The sequence below is a fragment of the Rhagoletis zephyria genome, unplaced genomic scaffold (genome assembly GCF_001687245.7).
Source record: "Rhagoletis zephyria isolate East Lansing unplaced genomic scaffold, Rhagoletis_zephyria_1.1 Rzeph_scaffold_07024, whole genome shotgun sequence".
Lineage (NCBI taxonomy): Eukaryota > Metazoa > Arthropoda > Insecta > Diptera > Tephritidae > Rhagoletis > Rhagoletis zephyria.
The window spans coordinates 7,987-26,469 of NW_016164107.1; the positions used below are offsets into that span (position 1 = coordinate 7,987).

General features: G+C 35.2%; 2 protein-coding genes across 2 annotated transcripts; both read left to right on the forward strand.

Annotated features, from left to right (window-relative positions):
• Positions 1-7,359: 7,359 nt before the first annotated feature.
• On the forward strand, positions 7,360-9,262 carry LOC108373780 (vanin-like protein 2). Its single transcript, XM_017629725.1, has 3 exons — positions 7,360-7,434; positions 7,596-8,950; positions 9,019-9,262. The coding sequence occupies exons 1-3, from the start codon at positions 7,360-7,362 to the stop codon at positions 9,236-9,238; spliced, it is 1,650 nt and encodes a 549-aa protein (XP_017485214.1). The 3' UTR covers positions 9,239-9,262.
• Positions 9,263-9,711: 449 nt separating this feature from the next.
• On the forward strand, positions 9,712-13,502 carry LOC108373781 (vanin-like protein 2). The gene is made up of 3 exons (XM_017629726.1): positions 9,712-10,029; positions 11,848-13,202; positions 13,262-13,502. Exons 1-3 carry the CDS (start codon positions 9,970-9,972, stop codon positions 13,479-13,481), a joined length of 1,635 nt encoding a protein of 544 aa, XP_017485215.1. The 5' UTR covers positions 9,712-9,969; the 3' UTR covers positions 13,482-13,502.
• The last annotated feature ends 4,981 nt before the right edge of the window (positions 13,503-18,483 follow it).

Consider the following 18,483-nt stretch of genomic DNA (forward strand, 5'->3'; position numbering starts at 1 on the left):
TTGTTGTTGTTGGCACTGTTGCTTGCCATTATGTATGTATGTGTGTACATGCATATATGAATCTGTGTGTGCATGCATGTGTGTATTAGTAGTTTGCTTGTTGGTGAAGTTCTGCCTCCAACATTGTTTGTTTATATGCTGTTGGTTGGTTATTAATTATTAAAGAAGAAAGTGGCACAGGCAATCGGACATACATAACAGTGTATGGGATACGCACCCGTTGGGCAAATAAGATAATACCCAAGGAGAAAATTATTGAAAGAGCCACGATGGTAGGTCAAAAAATGTTTATTTTTACCATTGAGGAAAGTGTTTTGTCTAGGCCCACAAGATAGACTTAAACAGATGGGTTTAACTCCTTATCTTCAGTCAATACTTTTCTGGAAGCTCCATTATTTATTTCTGAAATAATTATCTGAAAGGGTGAGTGATTGATTATATGCTGTTTAAAATTTAAAATTAGGAAAGTTCCCAAAAAGTTTCGAAAAACCCAAAAATGACAAAAAGTTTCACAACAAATCCCATAAAGCTCCGGAATACCGAGCAAAGAAAATCTTAATTGGCGTAAATTAAAAATTTCCAAGGAAAAATCCTGAAAAGTCATAAAAATTTTTCGAGAATCTCGAAAAGTCGAAAAAAACTTTAAAGAATCTCGTAAAGTCCAGGAAAAATCTAGCGAAAAGCCCCGAAAAAGTTCCACAAGAATTCCGTTAAGTCTCGAAACAAATTTTTGCAAGTCTACAAAAGTCTACGAAATTCGTGTGCGCAGAAGGTCAAAAAAATCGCAAAACAAGTTCGAAAAATCCCAATCCCAAAAGAAATACTTAAAGTACTGAAACAAAAACCGAAAAACCCCCAAGATTCCTAAAAATTGCATAAAAATCTAGCAATTTTAAAAACTGAAACTGGAAAAATTTTAAGGAAAACTCCTAAAAAGTCACGTAAAAATTTCCTAAATTCCGAAATCGAAAACAAAAATTCAACAATCCCGTAAAGTACTGAAAAAATCTATCAAAAAGCCCCGAAACATCCCGAAATATTCCGCTATAATTCCGTAACTCCTACAAAACTCCGGAAAAATTTCTGAAATCCTGAAAAATTCCGAAAATTCTGAAAGAATCCATAGAAAGCACGAAATATGCCGAAAGAGTTTCCAAATATTCTGAAAGAATTCCGCAAAATCTCGAAAAAATTTCGAAATTTCCAATAACTCCAAAAAACATTCCATCAGCATCCGTAAAGTCCGGAAAATGAACAACTCCCTAAAACTTCTAAAAAATCCGAAAATTTAGCAAGGAAAACAAATAATTCCCGTAGTCTTGAAAATTAAAAAATTGCGAGGAACAATGTTGAAAGGTACCGAAAAAATGCCCTTCAAATCACCAAAGATCTTGAAAAAATATCAAGCAAAAAAATTTAATAATTCCCATTACTTCAAATATTTTGAAAGTTTAAAATCAACCCCCTTGTTCAAATATCTTTGAACATGGGTATATCTGCCTAAGTAAGATAATAAATATAGGTAGTAAAAACACAGTACACAAATAATCACTTTTTTGTCCTCGGCAATATGTTCAAACATCTTTGAACATGAGTACATATCTGCCAGGGTAATAAAATTTAACATAAAAAATACGTGCATATGTATGTTCCTACTTAGACAATAACATATACTCATCCATATGAACATGTATTTAGTAAAGGATCGTTTTGTCTGCACATGCAATGCAAGAAAAAAATACTTATTTACATACAGAAAATATTTACGTATATGTATACAGTCCACTACTATGTCAAATGTATGATAAGCAAAGCAATCGAAATTCTCTGCGATCTTGTTGCCTGAGTACGAAGATTGCTGCTTATCATAACATAAATTTAAAATCACATAAATTGTAATACATACTGAAATAAGAGATCGATGCGTTTATCTCTTGCATACAAATATATATACACACATACCTATGCATGCATTAGAAAATGCATTAGATAATAGGATTTGCATGTATATAGCCGATGCACATGCAAGCAATAAAAATATAATTAGAAGACCAAGGCATTGGTTGGTAATCTTATGTAAATATACATACATACATGCACATGTACATATACACACACATACATATATAATTAGTTAAGGAAATAGAGTTAGAAAATTGTATATAAAAGAAAAATGTTGAATAAATTATTCAGATTCGTAAAGACTCTCAATAACACGCTTCTTTTCTTTCTTTTATTTTTATGCTTTACTTCCCCCCACCAGAGGTAAGGGGTAAAATTATTAATATTGAAAGTACTAACCTCTTATTTTATTAAACTCTACTTCCCCCACCAGTGGTAAGGGGTAGAGAATTTTAAAATAAGAGTATTTGTAGTTCGCGCATTGCTGAGCGTTACTTGTTACCCCCCACCCGAGGTAAGGAACAAGTGACTCAGCTCTGCAACGAACACCCCTAATGGTGACGAAAAGATTTCGAAAAATCCCGAAAAGTCCCAAATCAATTCAGAAATCATCTCCTAAAGTTCTACGAAATTTCGTAAAATTCCTTATAATAACAGAAAATTTTCGAGAAATACCGATTAATCACCGAAGAATTTCGTCCCGAAAATGCATACAAATCCGCTAAAGTCCTGAAAGAGTACCGAAATATCGAGCACAGAAATCCGAATCCTGTGACTTTGAAAATTCAGGCGCCCAATTCTAACGCCGACATGTTTCAGCTTAGTATCATCTGCTGTTTACCAAGTCTCTGTCATACCAATAAGACTGATATGCAAATCCAGTATTAGATTCTCGGGGTATCCACATCAACTTTTGATAAGCATACTTTGAAGAGTTCCGTCCCGCAGCATCGGCGGATAAGCAAGAACTGCCTTTTTCGAAAGAGCTACTGGTTCCTGATATAACCCGAAAAAATGCTTGCAGGGTTAGCCTCAAATTGGTAGCTCCTCCGCTCTTTAATTTTATATTTCTATGCCTTTTCGTTTTCCGGGTACTCTGGATAAAAGTATTGCAATCGATCATGGGCAGTTATATGACTCCGTCTGTTGTAGGCTCCAACTAGAAATAGCTGAATGCATATTCAAAATATTTGTCTGTTTTGTGGACTTCACGAGTTGCTGAGGACTAATTCCTTCTGAGAGCGACGAAATATATTTTATATAATTCATTTCGGCCACAATGCCAATTATATATAACCAATTGAAAGCTTGTTACACCTCATCTATGGGGAACTGCTTTCAAACTTTTAAAAAGATCACTCCAAACTTTAAGGCAGATTTGGATGAGGAGCTTTTTCAACTGAACTAAAGGCTTGAAACATCATTTTTACTTCTCATCCACAGCAGTTTACATCTGGAGGAAGTATTGAGCACACAGAATGCAGTACGTAGCCGCGTTCAAAGGCCCACAGAGATGAAAGAAGTCTTCACCTTTTAGGATTAAACTCATATGTATACCACAACAGGGTATTGAGAGTAATTGCAAAACGAAGGTGTTGACCAAGGAAATTAAGACACCGCCATCCCTCTGGGAAAGGACGCAATAGGCATAGCCTAAAGCTACAAAGAAGTCCGTAATGCAGATAGATATTTAATCCTTATTGAATTCGCCTTAATATAAATTATCAAATATTTTAACTTTACATTTAAATGGCATGCTGTGATTTATTTAAATCTTATTTTAAAATAGGCTGTAGAGCTCTTTTAAACACGTTTCGTTTGATATCCGTACTGTTATATTACATAAGTAAATATTTTGTTTGAGCACCCTTTTTGTATTTTTTTTTCGAAAGGTGGCAGCCCTATTGAAATTTATTTCTATATTAAATTTTTTTAATAATTCTCTGTGAATTTTTTTTATATTTAAGATATCTGGCAACACCATTTTTCAAAATTTACAAACCTACCGACCTACACGTAAACTTTGATTGTTTTTCTTCAAAATTCTATAGCTCAGAGGAACTTTATGGTCTAATCATGGTCATGGGGTTTCTGCAGCATAGAATGCTCTAAAAAAGGTAGTACGGGTCACTAAACCTAATATTTTTCTGAAAATCCCGTTCTTTTGCGCCTATCCCGTAAATAACAAGAGATACTGAAAAATTGCTAATGACAAACTTGTGGGCCATTCCATTTCCTACGAAAAAGTTCTAGAACAATAAATCGTGAACATCGATATTTCTTGAGATATTGGGCTTTGAAGTTGCTCAACAATTTCTATATTTTAACTTTAAAAATTTTTGAAATCGGGCTAAAGTTACGCCCAGTTTTCATATAACGGTAAATTTCAGAAATGCTAAAACTTCTATATTTCGAAATTTAGGGACGTTTATTTACTCAAAGCTAATGCTCACAACAATCTCTTAAAAATTATAACATATAATATATAATAGGGAATTTTGGAAAATGAGCGTGGCATTTATGATTTCGCAAGTGTGAAAAAAACTATATATGTATGTATATTTACTACGCTTATTATTTTTAAAATATTGACCCAGGGAATTTTTTCTAACAAACAAATCGTAGTTCAAAGCGCAATAGCACTATTGGAATTTTTCTTAATGTTTGCAAAATTTTATTTTTTACCGCTAACATTTAATAAAAATGTAGTTTATACTACAACAAAAGGCATAGAAATAAAATTTCTTAACTGTGTGCAAAGTTTTGGAAATTTCAATAAACAAATTTGCAACTTTGTAATACAATTTTTTAGAAAAATTTTTAAAATTAAATTTCAAGTTAGAATTTTCTAAAAAAATCGTGTTGATTTTTGGCAATTTTCTTGCTGACAGTGTTTGGAAAAACATAAACACACTTTTGAATTGTTCGATAGAGTTAACCACTCCGTTGGAGCTGTGTTGTGTATCCTTTTGACGGACGACAGAGAGGCTGTGGACCATACAGATTTCGTTAACAGCCATGTTTTGCGAGAACGTCAAGTATCTTATGGCCATCAAAACTCTCACGTGCAGAAAATTTTATAATCGGTTCATCACCAAAAAGTCTTTTTTTCTATTTAAGGCAATGAAGCCATAATAATCAGTAATAATTGAATTGTAGAAAGTTGTTTTATTATGATTACTATGCATGGACTTATTCCACTTTCAAAAAAAAAAAAAAAACATTTTGCGATAAATTTGTGTAGCTAAGTTTCTTTTGATGACTTTATCAAGAAATCGACCTTCATTGAATTTATGATTACTAGTATAAAAGGGGGATATCTGTGTATTGCTAAAACTACAACTAACTCATTTAGTTCTAAAACCGAATTTATACAACTTAAAAAAACGGCTCTTATAAAGATTTGTTTTTTTTTGTCTTATCAAAAAATTGGCTCGGAAATGTAGATGCTAAGGACTATTAGTAAAAAACAGTGTGAGTACCAGTTCATCAGGTCTTGAAATTAGACGCAAATTTTAGGAAATTTCATGTAGTTTCCGAGCATGTAATTGGATCGCTTCGCGATATGCAGTTTTTGATATGCTTAATTTTTCGATTTTCAGCTTCTTTTTCTGTCATTTTGCGAACAATGGAAAAATTACACCAAAATAGGGAAAATTAAAAATATTTCCTACTATGTAATTTTTAAACTTTGTTTTCTTAAGAGTGGAAGGCAGAAAACAAAATTTAACATAAAAATTCTATCACATCTAATGTTGAATCTTGCGAGTTTCAGACGTTATAGTGATCCAATTTGCCCCATGTTTAATATTTAGCTTTTTCTAATAAAAGAGAGAGCAAGAAATAATTAATTAATTTAATGTTTCTGCCCTCGAGAGTGGAAGGCATGGCAATTAGCTGATCTTTACCATATTTCATAATTCCGTTTTCCTAAGAAGAATTAAAGAATTCGGTACTTTCCACCTGCCTTCATATATGTAGTCGAAACACTGTGCAGCTCTTTGCAAAACAGTCTTTTTTACTGCGGGGATATGTATACACATTAGGGTGATCCAAAAATGCATGTCGAAAAAGTAAAGTCGAAATTTTTATGGTCTCGCCTCCTAGCATTGTTCTTTACCGACAAAACATTTCTTTATTTTGAAATCAAAAAAATATTTAGAGGTCGCTCAAAGCCCTTAAAATTGTCCAAGTATTTTATATGGGAAAAAACAACTTTTCGTAGAAAAGGTATAGAATTCTTAAATATCAATATTTTTAGATCGAAAAACTCTGCTTCTCTGCAAGAGAATCCTAGTAATAATAACCGATTTTTTCCTTAACCATTTTTTCATAATAACTATATATTATAGGTCCGCTAAATACCCCAAAAAATGCAATGGGGGAAACAATAAAAAATTTTTAGTATCAAAAAATGGTTAAATAAACAATTGGGTATTATTATTGGAAGTCTCCTGAAGAGAACCAGAGTTTCCCGATCGAAAAATGAGCCGCTTATTTTGATAGTGGCATAAGTCACTTCCGACCTCTTGTGTTCAAATGACCGGCAACTTGAAACCGAATGCATCTCTAAATCGCTACATTGTAATAAACTAACAATAAAACCTTCTACCTTTGGCTGATGAAGTTGAACGAATAACCGACGGATACAAGCAACCGGTCATTTAAGCACAAGAGGTGTGAAGTGATTTATGCCACTTTCAAAGTAAACGGCTCAAATATAGATTTTCAAGAATTCTATATCATTTCTACGAAAAGTTGTTTTTCCCATATAAAATGCGTGGAAAACGTTGAGCACTTTGAGCGACCTCTAAATATTTTTTGATTTCAAAATAAAACATATAGAGAATATTTTTTCGATACAGAACAATGCTAGGCGGTAAATGCATTAAAATTCCGACTTTATTTTTATTTTTTTTTTGACCACCCTAATATGCCTATGTAGTTATATATATTGGGGCTTGCTCACAAACATTCGCCGCTATGAAAATAAGATAAAGTTACGCTTCACGTTGTTTCCTAATTGAACCGGTACAATCCAAAATCAGTTTTTCGTTGTTGAGATAACAACAACATTGCACGTCACAACAACGAGATACTGATTTTGGACTTGTACGGCTGTCGTACTCACCGATTCAATTTATCATAAACACGTTTCCCAGCAATAAAAAAGTACATAGTTTTTATTATTGTTAGTTCAAACCCAGCTAATAAGTTCAAAATCATCTCTATGTGAACAAAAAGTTGCGAAAATATATCTTATGTAAATAAATAAAAGCTATTGCCCTATAAAAAGTGTGATAAAAATCTATGGTAATAATCTTTAGACTGACAAACTGATAAGATTCAATAAATCATGCGCGAATCGTATACCAAATTTGATTTAAAAGCCAATGCAATTTTGGTATCCATTTTTAATTAAAAAATCAACTCCGAGCAGTAAAAACACCTGAGAAAATGTGGGCGATGCATAGATTGTACGGGCCTTTGTTGTTCTTCGCTGCAGCGCTAGGACCACAGCCAACATGGCAGGTACCGCAGTGTAGGAAGAAAAAAAGTATATGAAAGGCAAAAAATTGATTTGGCATTGAATTAAATTGACAAGGTCTACAAGTATTGCCTTCAAGTTCACACTTCTTAACCAAATTTTTATCAACATTTTGGCACTAACTTTTATCCTCTCGCTCTTACAGCTTTCTCTGCCCAGCGATCCCACATATTACGCCGGCGTTGTTGAGTTCATGGCAAGCGAGAACGAAGGATCCGCCAAAGCGAGTGACAGTTATAGTCGTATGAAAGCCGTAATTGAATCGAATAGCACACGCGATTTAGACATCTTAATCTTTCCCGAGTACGTACTGAACGATGGTTCCTTCCGCACCTATGTGCCTGATCCGGCACTAAATATTGCACCATGTGAAATACCAAATTCGGAGTTTTTTCTTACTGAACTTTCGTGCCTCGCACGTTCACGTCAAATCTATTTGGTCGTCAATGTAATCGAGAAATTCTTTTGTGGTAATGACACCAGCGTGGTTGGCCGCTGTGAAACAAGTGGCCTCAATACATACAACACGAATGTGGTGTTCGACCGACAGGGGCGTGTAATATCGCGTTATCGCAAAACTCATCTATATCGTTCCGAATATTATGGTGAAAATACGTTGCCGCAGCCGCAAATTGCTACATTCACCACAGATTTTGGGGTGACCTTCGGTCATTTCATTTGCTTCGATATGCTTTATTGGGCACCGGCAGCGGTGTTGGTGAAGGAACTTGGTATTACAGATATTATCTACCCGACCTATTGGTACGATGAGTTGCCTTTCCTCACCGCCGTACAGCTGCAAGAAGGTTGGTCCTTTGCCAACGACATCAACTTGCTTGCCGCAAATGCCAATCACCCGAGTGGAGAAAACAGTGGCTCGGGCATTTATGCTGGTCGTTTGGGCCGCCTTACGGCAGTCATAAACGAAGAATCCACCACCATATTGCTCACCGCTAGCGTACCCAAGCGCGCCTATCTCGACAGCTACGTTGTGCCACCAGTAATACAAGCCACTTTTGAGCCGCAAATGCAAACACCACGTTTCACCAAACTCGCTCTGCAGCGCGACTATAACGTGGATATTTTTACTACGGTGCTGCTATCAGAGGACTTTACGACGACCAATGAGACACTGTGCTACGATAGTGAGTTCTGCTGTCATTTCCAGGCGACTCGTACGGCAGTCGCAGGCAACTCGAGTGCTTACGAGGCCTATCGTTACCGATTGGCGGCTTACAGCGGCTCGCGCGCAACACATCAACGCGTCGATCCGGCAGCTTTGAAGGTTTGTGCTGTACTCGCGTGTACCAATGACCAGTTGTACAGCTGTGGGCACATCTTTCCCGCAAATGTGTCGGTCGCTAATAAATACTATTTTGACGTGTTGAATGTGAGCGCGTCCTTTCCGCTTGCTACGCGGCGGGTAATTATGCCGACCAGTGTGGATGGCACTATGTTGCCGCTGCCGGTGCATACGTACGAGTGGCAGGAAGTGGAGAGGTAGTAAATGCAACAAAATTAAAAAAAGAAATTTAAATAATCCCCATATTTTCAACAATTTTTTTTAGCACAAATGCCACCGCCATTTCGATCAGTCTCACATATCCAAAGCTGGACATACTAACCTTTGGAATTTGGGGTAATTATTACACAGAAGTAGAAAGCAATCATAATTTGGACCCTGTGTGGCAGCCAGCGCAAAGCAAGAATTCTGGAGCTGCGTTTGTTGGTGACGTAGGACGCCTGTTAGCTCCACTCCTATTGGCAGCTGTTATCAAGCTGATCTAAGTAAACATAACGACCAAAAAATTTCAATAAATATTTATTCGTAAATTTTAAGTAGTCTCTTGAGAGATAAAAAATAAACTTTTTTATGTACACTCACCAGAATATGTTTCCGTACATTATTTTTTTTTAATATTTGCCATGTTTTTCGTAATAAATTTTTTTTCGTTAATTTTTATTAGAAATATAGTTCATTCTGCATGATTCAAAGTTTTTACAAAATTTAGGAAAATTCGACAAATTTTCACCAAAATTTTCTACTTTTAAACAAAATTTTTTAGAATTTTTTCGCTGATGATGTTGCTCATTTTCATATAACGGATGCATGGTACAATAATTACAGGTATTGTCTTCCCAGAGAGCGCATATTCGATCTGCCTTATTTGAAAAAAAAAACACTGTACGGAAACATACTCTGGTGAGTGTATGTAAATATTAATATTTTTAATTTCTTAACACATTGGCGCAGATAAGCACATACACCTGTGAATGACTTCGCACACATTTCGCAACATCTTTTATTTGCAGAAGGCAAATATGCACCCATGACTTGGCGCAGAAAGCGCGCAAAAAAAATGAAAATATTTTTGGCCGATACGATCATTGATCGCGATAAATATTTGTACGTTTTTCTTATTTAACAATTACATTATGAAAACTGCTTCAAAAAGGGTTACATCGATCCAATCAGGCAGCATTACAATCAGTCACTTATTGCAGTTCACTCCCTAAAGATGGATTTTAGCTGGTCGTTGGTTTTATTCTTCATCGCAGCACCGGTGCTGACTTTACAGGTATGTAAAAAAGTCCAACGATAGACCGGAAACAAAACTGAAACAAAAACTGCTCAAGATCCCTGAATATCTTCGAAATTCCTCACAGCATCACTAAACTTTCATTGAATGAACAAGGAAAGAGTCTAAAACAGAGTTTGAGGAATCAAGTCAAAAACTCGAAGTCCGCTATAGTTTCTTCTATACTTAAAATAAAGAAAAGCCGTTATTTTCATCTTCGCTAGATGAGCAAATGACTCGAAACTAGCTGTGGTTATTTTTGAAGACATAACGACTCACATAATATGAGGTCGACGGACGGTAATACTCAGTCACTTCAGGGTCGAGCAATATTGGAGGTGACGGAGCTGGTGAGCAACAGTGACACGATTGCTCCGGTGCATCACCTAATCATTTCTGACAACGGTGCGAGTACTAGAGGCGGCTGTTGGGAGCACTAGTGAATCGCCCAGTGGTTTCTGTTAACTGTGAGAATAACGGATGCCACACCGTTGGGTGCTCCGGTGCATCACCTAATCATTTCTGACAACGGTGAGAGTACTAGAGGCGGCTGTTGGGAGCACTAGTGAATCGCCCAGTGGTTTCTGTTAACTGTGAACCCTTGCTCCGGTGCATCACCCAGTGCTTTCTGACAACGGTGAGAATACTAGTGGTGGGTGCTCGGAGCACTAGTGAATCGCCCAGTGGTTTCTGTTAACTGTGAGAATAACGGATGCCACCGTTGGATGCTCTGGTGGATCATCCGGTGGCTTTTGACAATATCGAGAGGACTGGTGGCGACCGTCAGATGCACTGGGGATCGTCTGGTTACTCTCAGCAATGATGGCGACATACGAACGGTACTGCTGATAGGATCCGCGACTTTAATTGTTAAAGAGAGATACTCCACCGAAGTTGAGGGAGTTCTGGTTCCAGATATCTTAGCGAGTTTAATAGTCAAAAGTTGGTAAGACGGATTACAATCGCTAGGATGGTGAAAATCTCTCTTGAAAAACTTTTCTCTAAATTTGTTGTATTATGTTGCTTTGACCAGTGTTTGAACCCAGGCCCTGCGGAGTGGAAGCGCGCACTGCTTACCACGACAACACAGCGGCCGCCGAGAGAAGCTCGGCCAAACACTAACATATGTGTAAGCGCCAACTTATTATAATTCACCTTTTATACCTTCTTTGATGAAATTATCTTCTACATATGCTATACTTCATTCCCCGATTTTTCAAAAAATCAAAATTAGCGAACAGTGCAGGACAGTCTTATCAAAACCGATCAATACAGGTATAGAAATTTCGAACAAAATATCCGCTTTGGTCTTCCAAAATTGACGTCACACTATGGGGAATCGGAAATGTTTCAGTAGGAGAATTTCGCACAGAGTTTGCTTCGCATATTTTTTCACAGCGCATACCAACCCACCGTATGTGCAATAACCCGGTGGCTATGACTGATTAGTTATAAAGTGATTAGCCTTCGTCCAACCTTTTCCGGTTTTGCAAGTTTGCAAGATGAACTCCTAACACCTTATAGTGACCCTGATCGCGAGGTATGGGTATCCCCACACGGTTAACGATTTTTACGCTGAATTTTTGTATGGATTTCGGAAAGCTAATAAGGTGCATTTTTCACAATTAGTTTTTAAATTATACCCACTGATTATTGATACTGAAAATATATTCCAAATGAGATGATCTATAGAGCAATCCTATTTTAGTAGACTACGGATTACATCAAGCGATTTCACTTCGCTTTCCCTTCATCGGAACTCCGTTACCAATAAAACCCTTACACTTCTTCTTAAGAACTTCTCTTCTTTATTTTCAGCTCTCCTTGCCCACAGATCAAACCTACTATGCCGGTGTCGCAGAATTTATACCACCGCCCGGCGCAGGTCAACCGAAAGTGAAGGATGGGCTGAAGCGCATCAAAAGCGTCATCGAATCAAATAGCACAGATGGCCTGGATATACTCGTATTTCCCGAATATGTGCTGAACGACTACTCCACACTCACTTATGTGCCGGAGCCAGCGCTTAATATTACACCCTGCGATGTACCGGATTACGATTTTTTTCTTTCCGAATTGTCCTGTGCCGCACGTTCGCGCCAATTGTATTTGGTGATACACGTAAAAGAGAAGGTATTCTGTGCCGATAATCCTCTCCCCGTGGGGCATTGTAATGCCAGTGGAATAAATACCTACAGCACAAGTGTGGTCTTTGATCGGCAGGGTCGTGTAATTTCACGTTATCGTAAAAGCAATCTCTTTCGCTATGAATGGTATACTGTGAATGTTTTGCCCCAGTCACAGCTGGGCGTATTCAGCACCGATTTCGGTGTGACTTTTGGCCATTTCATTGGTGTTGATTTTCTCTTTTGGCAACCGGCGCAAGCGTTGGTTAAGCAGCTAGGCATAACAGATTTGATAAATCCAACGCATTGGTTCAATGAGTTGCCTTTCCTAACCGCTGTACAATTGCAAGAAGGCTGGGCTTTTGCCAACGATGTCAACTTGCTTGCCGCAGATGCGAGCAGTCCAAGTAGCCAAAATAGCGGCTCGGGTATTTATGCTGGACGCTCGGGACGCCTTGCAGCCGTCATCTGTGAGGAACCTACTACACAGTTGCTTACCGCGAGAGTGCCGAAACGCGCCTATCGGGACAGTTATCAAATGGTAACGACAATACAACCCGCCTTTGTGCCACAACTTCAAACGCCACGTCTCACCAAACTCGATCTGCAGCGCGACTATAATGTGGATATTTTTAAGACGCAGCTGTTAGAAGCTGATTTCACGTCGGTTAATGAAACTCTCTGCTACGATAGCCATTTCTGCTGCCACTTTCAAGCGAAACGCGCACCGGTTGCCAGCAGCGCGAGTACCCACACGGCTTATCGCTATCGGCTGGCTGCTTATAGCGGCTCGCAGGCTACACTCCAACGCATTGAAACAGCGGAATTGAAAGTTTGTGCTGTGCTCGCCTGCTCGAATGGGCAGTTGTACAGTTGTGGACGTATCTTTCCCGAGAATGTGTCAGTTGCTAATAAATACTATTTTAGCGCGTTGAAAGTGAGCGGAAAATTTGCGCATGCGCCACGACGTCTCATTATACCGACTAGCGTGGATGGCGCTATGTTACCGCTGCCGGTACACATGTACGAGTGGCAAATTGATGAGAGGTTGTATGACTTCCAATAGTAATAAACATTATGTTAAATTTGTTTCTTTGATTTTTTAGGAATAAAATTACAACTGTGTCCATTAGTTTAAGATCGCCAAAATTAGATTTGCTCACTTTTGGTATTTGGGCCAACTATTTCATCGAAAAAGTGAGCCAACATAATTTGGACCCTATATGGCCACCAACTCAGCCTGTGAGCTCTGCTGCTACCTCGCTAAGCGGTTTTCAGCTTATAACAGCATTGTTGTTGCTGGTGTCTTTCAAAAAAATCAAATGAAAGGAAATGAAATTAAATTAAATGAACTGTAATAAAAAAATTAAATAAAGTTGAATTAAATTAAACTAAAATAATAAGAATAAAGTATAATAAAGCAAAATAAAATAAAATAACATAAAAGATGGAAAAAATAAAGTAAAATTAAATTGAATGCAATAAACTAAAAAAAGATAACTTAAATTAAACTTAATAAAATAAAGTAAAATAAAATAAAATTAAATAAAATAAAATAAAATAAAATAAAATAAAATAAAATAAAATAAAATAAAATAAAATAAAATAAAATAAAATAAAATAAAATAAAGTAAAATAAAAATAAAATGAAGTTAAGTGAAGTAAAATAAAATAAAATAAAATAAAATAAAGTAAAATAAAAATAAAATGAAGTTAAATGAAGTAAAATAAAGTAAAAATAGAATAAAATAAATAAAGTACTATTGAACAATTTTTGGGAAAAACAAACAGTATATATGTAAATGGTAGAAGTTATAGCTGCGGATTTGAACCAGCGACTCCAGCTTACAAAGCCAGCGGTCTGCCCACTGAGCTTAGTTCGCCATGCAGATTGTTGTTCCGTGTTTGAAGCTAAAAAAAATGTAATATGATTTGTTATAAGGCCAATAAAAGCAAACAAAAAAGAAATAAAACAATATATAATAAAATAGTAAAACAAAAGAAATTTTTCTGCGTGTACTAAAATTATATTTTAAATATTATATTAATACATATGTATGTACATATATATGTATATGTAATGCTTTTGTTAATATACATATGTATTTCATAAGATTTGTATGTATCTATTTCAATGTCATATTTTTTGTTTTTGACAAACCATCTATGTAAGTAGTTTCATTTAAGCGTTTGAATTTATTGAAACTGAAAACATTACTTTTATAGACAATTCTAATTTAACATATTTTTTGCCAAAGTATGTGTTTTGAAAATTTTACAATTCGGGTTTTCCTTACAAAATGTTAAGAATTTAAAATTGTTTATTTAATAATTTAATCAAAGATTTGGAGTACATACATAAATACGTACTGTCCTAAATAATATAATTTTTATTTTTTTTTATTTTTTTTATATTAGCAAGGAAATGTTTAAATAAATCTCTTGTCCAAGTTTTTCAGCTGTTTTCAATTTATAAAACTTTATTATTTCTTATTTTGAATATTTGTTTCAATCATTTAGTACCACGTTTGCCGAGCTTTGCTCTGAATGCATACACTTTTTAAATTTTTCAAGAAAGGGGTAATGCTTAATTGGATAGCTGTAATATTGTAAATGGAATTTCTGATTTAACATTACGCGTATACAAGTTATGTCGATAAAAAAATATTATTAATGCGTTAATATAAGCCTAATAAGTACCTCAGTGAAACAAAATTAAAAAAAAAAAACGTTGGAAAAGTAATTCAACAATTTTTATTGAGCTTGTGAATTCTGCAAAAAAAGAATGTTTCTACAACAAATTAAAAAAAATTTACTGAATTTAAAGAAATATATTTGATATTAAAAATTATGTGGAAACCCTATTAAGAACTGCATACACATATATACTTACAAAAGAAATCCTCGTAGAAATCAATAAGATAAAAATTGGCATTAAAAACGTGTCAATCAACCTTCAATGAATATATTTATTTATTCAAGTTCTCAAAAATACCTTTCATTTGATATCCATATTAAGCTATTTTAGTAAAAATTTTTAGAATCCAAAAAAAAGTGGCAACCTTACACTAATTTCTTAAGGGACAATAATTACTATATAGGCAATGCATTATTTAGGAGCTTTCTTTTAGCACCCTTAAAAGGTAATATTGTATCTTAATTTTCTAAACAAAAATTCAAGTAAATATACGATAGAAAATAGGTGGCAACCCTATTCAAAAATATTTCTAAATTTGGAAAATTTCAAAAAACGTTTCATTTTATATGTTTTTTATTAAGTGTTATTTAGTTTGTAACTAATTTCGAATAGGTGGCAACCTTATACGACTATTTTCGGAGATAACACCTTACTGAAGTTTAAAATGCAATACATTACCTGAATACGAAATTTCCGCAAAATCGTTTTTTCAGAAGTACTTTTCCCCCGGCTTCCCCATCTTTTAAGGGGAAAAAACGATATTTTCCCTTACCCGATTACTTTTTTCATTCTTTCGCAGTTTCCAAAATTTTCGCAAAATACTTCGCAGTCTACTCCCGTGAAATCGCAAAACTGCCGCATAACTGTCGAAAAAATGTATTAGGTAATTAAGAATTTTTCTGCAGCGTATTCACCTGCACACACATAAACGGAAATTGCAGCATGCAACAGTTTCCTTGTGCTTTACGGGCATACAAGTGTATTTCAAAATATATGTACATAGCTACCTGTTAGGAAAATATACTGCTTACAAAGTTATGAGAGAGTGCCTTTGGACTGGATAATAACAAATTTATTTATATAGGATGCATTATGCTTTACAACGGCAAAACTGCACCTTTCTGAAAAAGATACATATACTTTCGACCAGAAGTTAGCTTTTGTCTCTTAAAAACTTTTAAATTAGTCACTTAATGAATTGTTAAGAAGCTGCGCTAAAGTGTTCAAATACCTACAGGGATGAACTACCATACATAGTATACGGAGGTTAGTGAAAGATACGCAATTGAAGGCTTGTGGATATATTTTTTTGTCTCTAGATATTTTTCTACAGGAATACCGCTGTGTTGCTTCGTATGTATATTTGTTAGTTGTTTTTTCTTTATTTTTTTTTCAACTTTTTAGGTGCGCTACTATTTTAAATATTTTTTTCTTTTTCCTCCTAAGCTAAATGTTGTTGTGCCTTTCTGGTTACTAAGCCTTTAACGGAAATTACTAGAGTGTTGCTGGGAATTGCAAAAAGTTGAAATTAGAAAATCACACTCATGTTCGTACGTAAATACCGATGTACATTAGGGTAGTCCAAAAATGCATATGCAAAAGTAAAGTCGGAATTTTAATGCCGTCACCCACCAGGATTGTTCTATACCCAAAAAAAATATACCCACATTTTTTTTATTTTCAAATCAAAAGATATTTAGGAAGTGCTCAAAGCGCTCAAAGTTTTCTATGTAGTTTATATGGGAGGAAAACAACTTTTCGTAGAAATGTTATAGAATTCTTGCAAATCAATATTTTTAGATCGGAAAAATCTGGTTCCCTTCGGGAGACTTCCAATATTAATATCCAATTGTTTATTTAACCCTTTTTTAATACTAACGATTTTTTATTGGTCCCCTATTGCATTTTCTTATTTCATATTTCTAAAATATAGCTACCATGAAAGAATGGTTAAATAAACAATTGGGTATTATTATTGGGAATCTTCTTAAGAGAACCAGAGCTTTCAGACTGAAAGATATTGATTTTCAAGAATTCTATTTTTTCCCGCACATAAAATACATGGAAAACTTTGAGCAATCCCTAAAAATCTTTTGTTTTCAAAAAAAAAATTACCGTTGTTTTTCGGTACAGAGCAATCCTAGGGGTTGGCGGCATTCAAATTCCGACTTTACTGTTTGTGGACCACTCTAATGTACATACTAGTAAAATCATACATATTGAACTTAGTATACATACATACATATGTATGTGTTGTAAGTGCAAGTCCTAAACTAACCTTCTACTCACTTCCACGACTCGAAATAAATATAAGGTTGAAATTTTGCATTTAAAAAATGTTCAATGTGTTTTTATTGGCAAAAGGAAAATGAGAATGATATTTGATTGCATAATTGGTAATTCGAAAATCGTTTTAAATTGAGCATGCAATCAAAAAGAGAAAACGAATTGGAATTCAATTACTACGCTACTCACTAAAGTAAATAAGGTCGAAATACGCGCATGTTTTTAAACCAATTTTCAATAGAAAACTACTAAGCTTTTTAGGTAATTGGAATTGATAAGCGTCACTTTTGGTTGTACATACAGTGTAAGAAAGTATCAATTTTAAAGCACTTTTTCAATTACTGACGATGGCGTTATTAAAACAGACGTAATCTGCGAACTACCCTAACTCGCCAGCGTTTATTTAACAAGGTTATTTTCAGTGGCAAAAAAAGTATAATTTAAGTAAATTTATTAACTTATTTTTTTTTATTGAGCTTGACACCGTTATTACTGAAAATTTTTTGTGAAAAACAACACTAAAAATATTTCAAATAAATCGTTACTAGGCCAGAAAATAACAGAAAAAAATATAGAATTTTTTTTATGGAGCTAAGGAGCAAACTAATTTTTTAGCTCTTTGCTCCAGCTGCGCTCAAGCTAAAATTCTTTGCTCCTTAGCTCCTTGCTCCTTGCTCCTCTCCGCTCTCTCAGCGGTTTCTGGTACCCGCCGTCCATACACACTCCCAGCTCGGAGGTGGCGATTGCTTTCGCTCCCTAATAGGTAGAACATGAATAGCATTGACTACCACATAGAACCTGTTGAGTCTCCGCAGAGTATATCGCCGGCTGAGTGGAGGAGGAGGATCGACTTATCTTGGCAGCCAGTGCGAAAACGCCCTCAGAAAATTTTTCAAGAACGTCCTATTTCAGAATTTTGTTGAATTACTCCTTATTAGAATCCGAAAGCTTTGAAAACGCCCAATCTCAACATATTTTCAAATCATAACATAATTCAAATTCAATTGTTCAGTTCACTCAAGTTCTGAAATAGGGCGTTCTTCAATCAAATTCTGAAGTAGGGTGTTCTTGAAAGCTGTTCCGAGATGGGGCGTTTTGGAACCGGCTGCCGAGTTCTAGACTTTTATAAAAAAAAATACATAAACATTAAATAAACAAAAGAAAAATAGCCAAACCTGGTCAAAATGTCACTTAACTTAATCAACTGACCACAAGGGTACATTGTAAAAACCGTCTGTAAAAATTTACGGGCCCTAAAAATCTTCTCAGCTTGATAGAATATTCGTTGATTTAAAAAAATAAGTAATTCACATAATATGTTATATTTTGCAACGTTTATAATGA

Excerpts from the sequence above, each read along its gene's own strand:
- LOC108373780 (XM_017629725.1), top strand. The coding sequence starts at position 7,360 with ATGTGGGCGATGCATAGATTGTACGGGCCTTTGTTGTTCTTCGCTGCA. Across the intron at positions 7,435-7,595 it reads GACCACAGCCAACATGGCAG|CTTTCTCTGCCCAGCGATCC; the intron begins GTACCGCAGTGT and ends TCGCTCTTACAG. Across the intron at positions 8,951-9,018 it reads GAGTGGCAGGAAGTGGAGAG|CACAAATGCCACCGCCATTT; the intron begins GTAGTAAATGCA and ends AATTTTTTTTAG.
- LOC108373781 (XM_017629726.1), top strand. The coding sequence starts at position 9,970 with ATGGATTTTAGCTGGTCGTTGGTTTTATTCTTCATCGCAGCACCGGTG. Across the intron at positions 10,030-11,847 it reads CACCGGTGCTGACTTTACAG|CTCTCCTTGCCCACAGATCA; the intron begins GTATGTAAAAAA and ends CTTTATTTTCAG. Across the intron at positions 13,203-13,261 it reads GAGTGGCAAATTGATGAGAG|GAATAAAATTACAACTGTGT; the intron begins GTTGTATGACTT and ends TTGATTTTTTAG.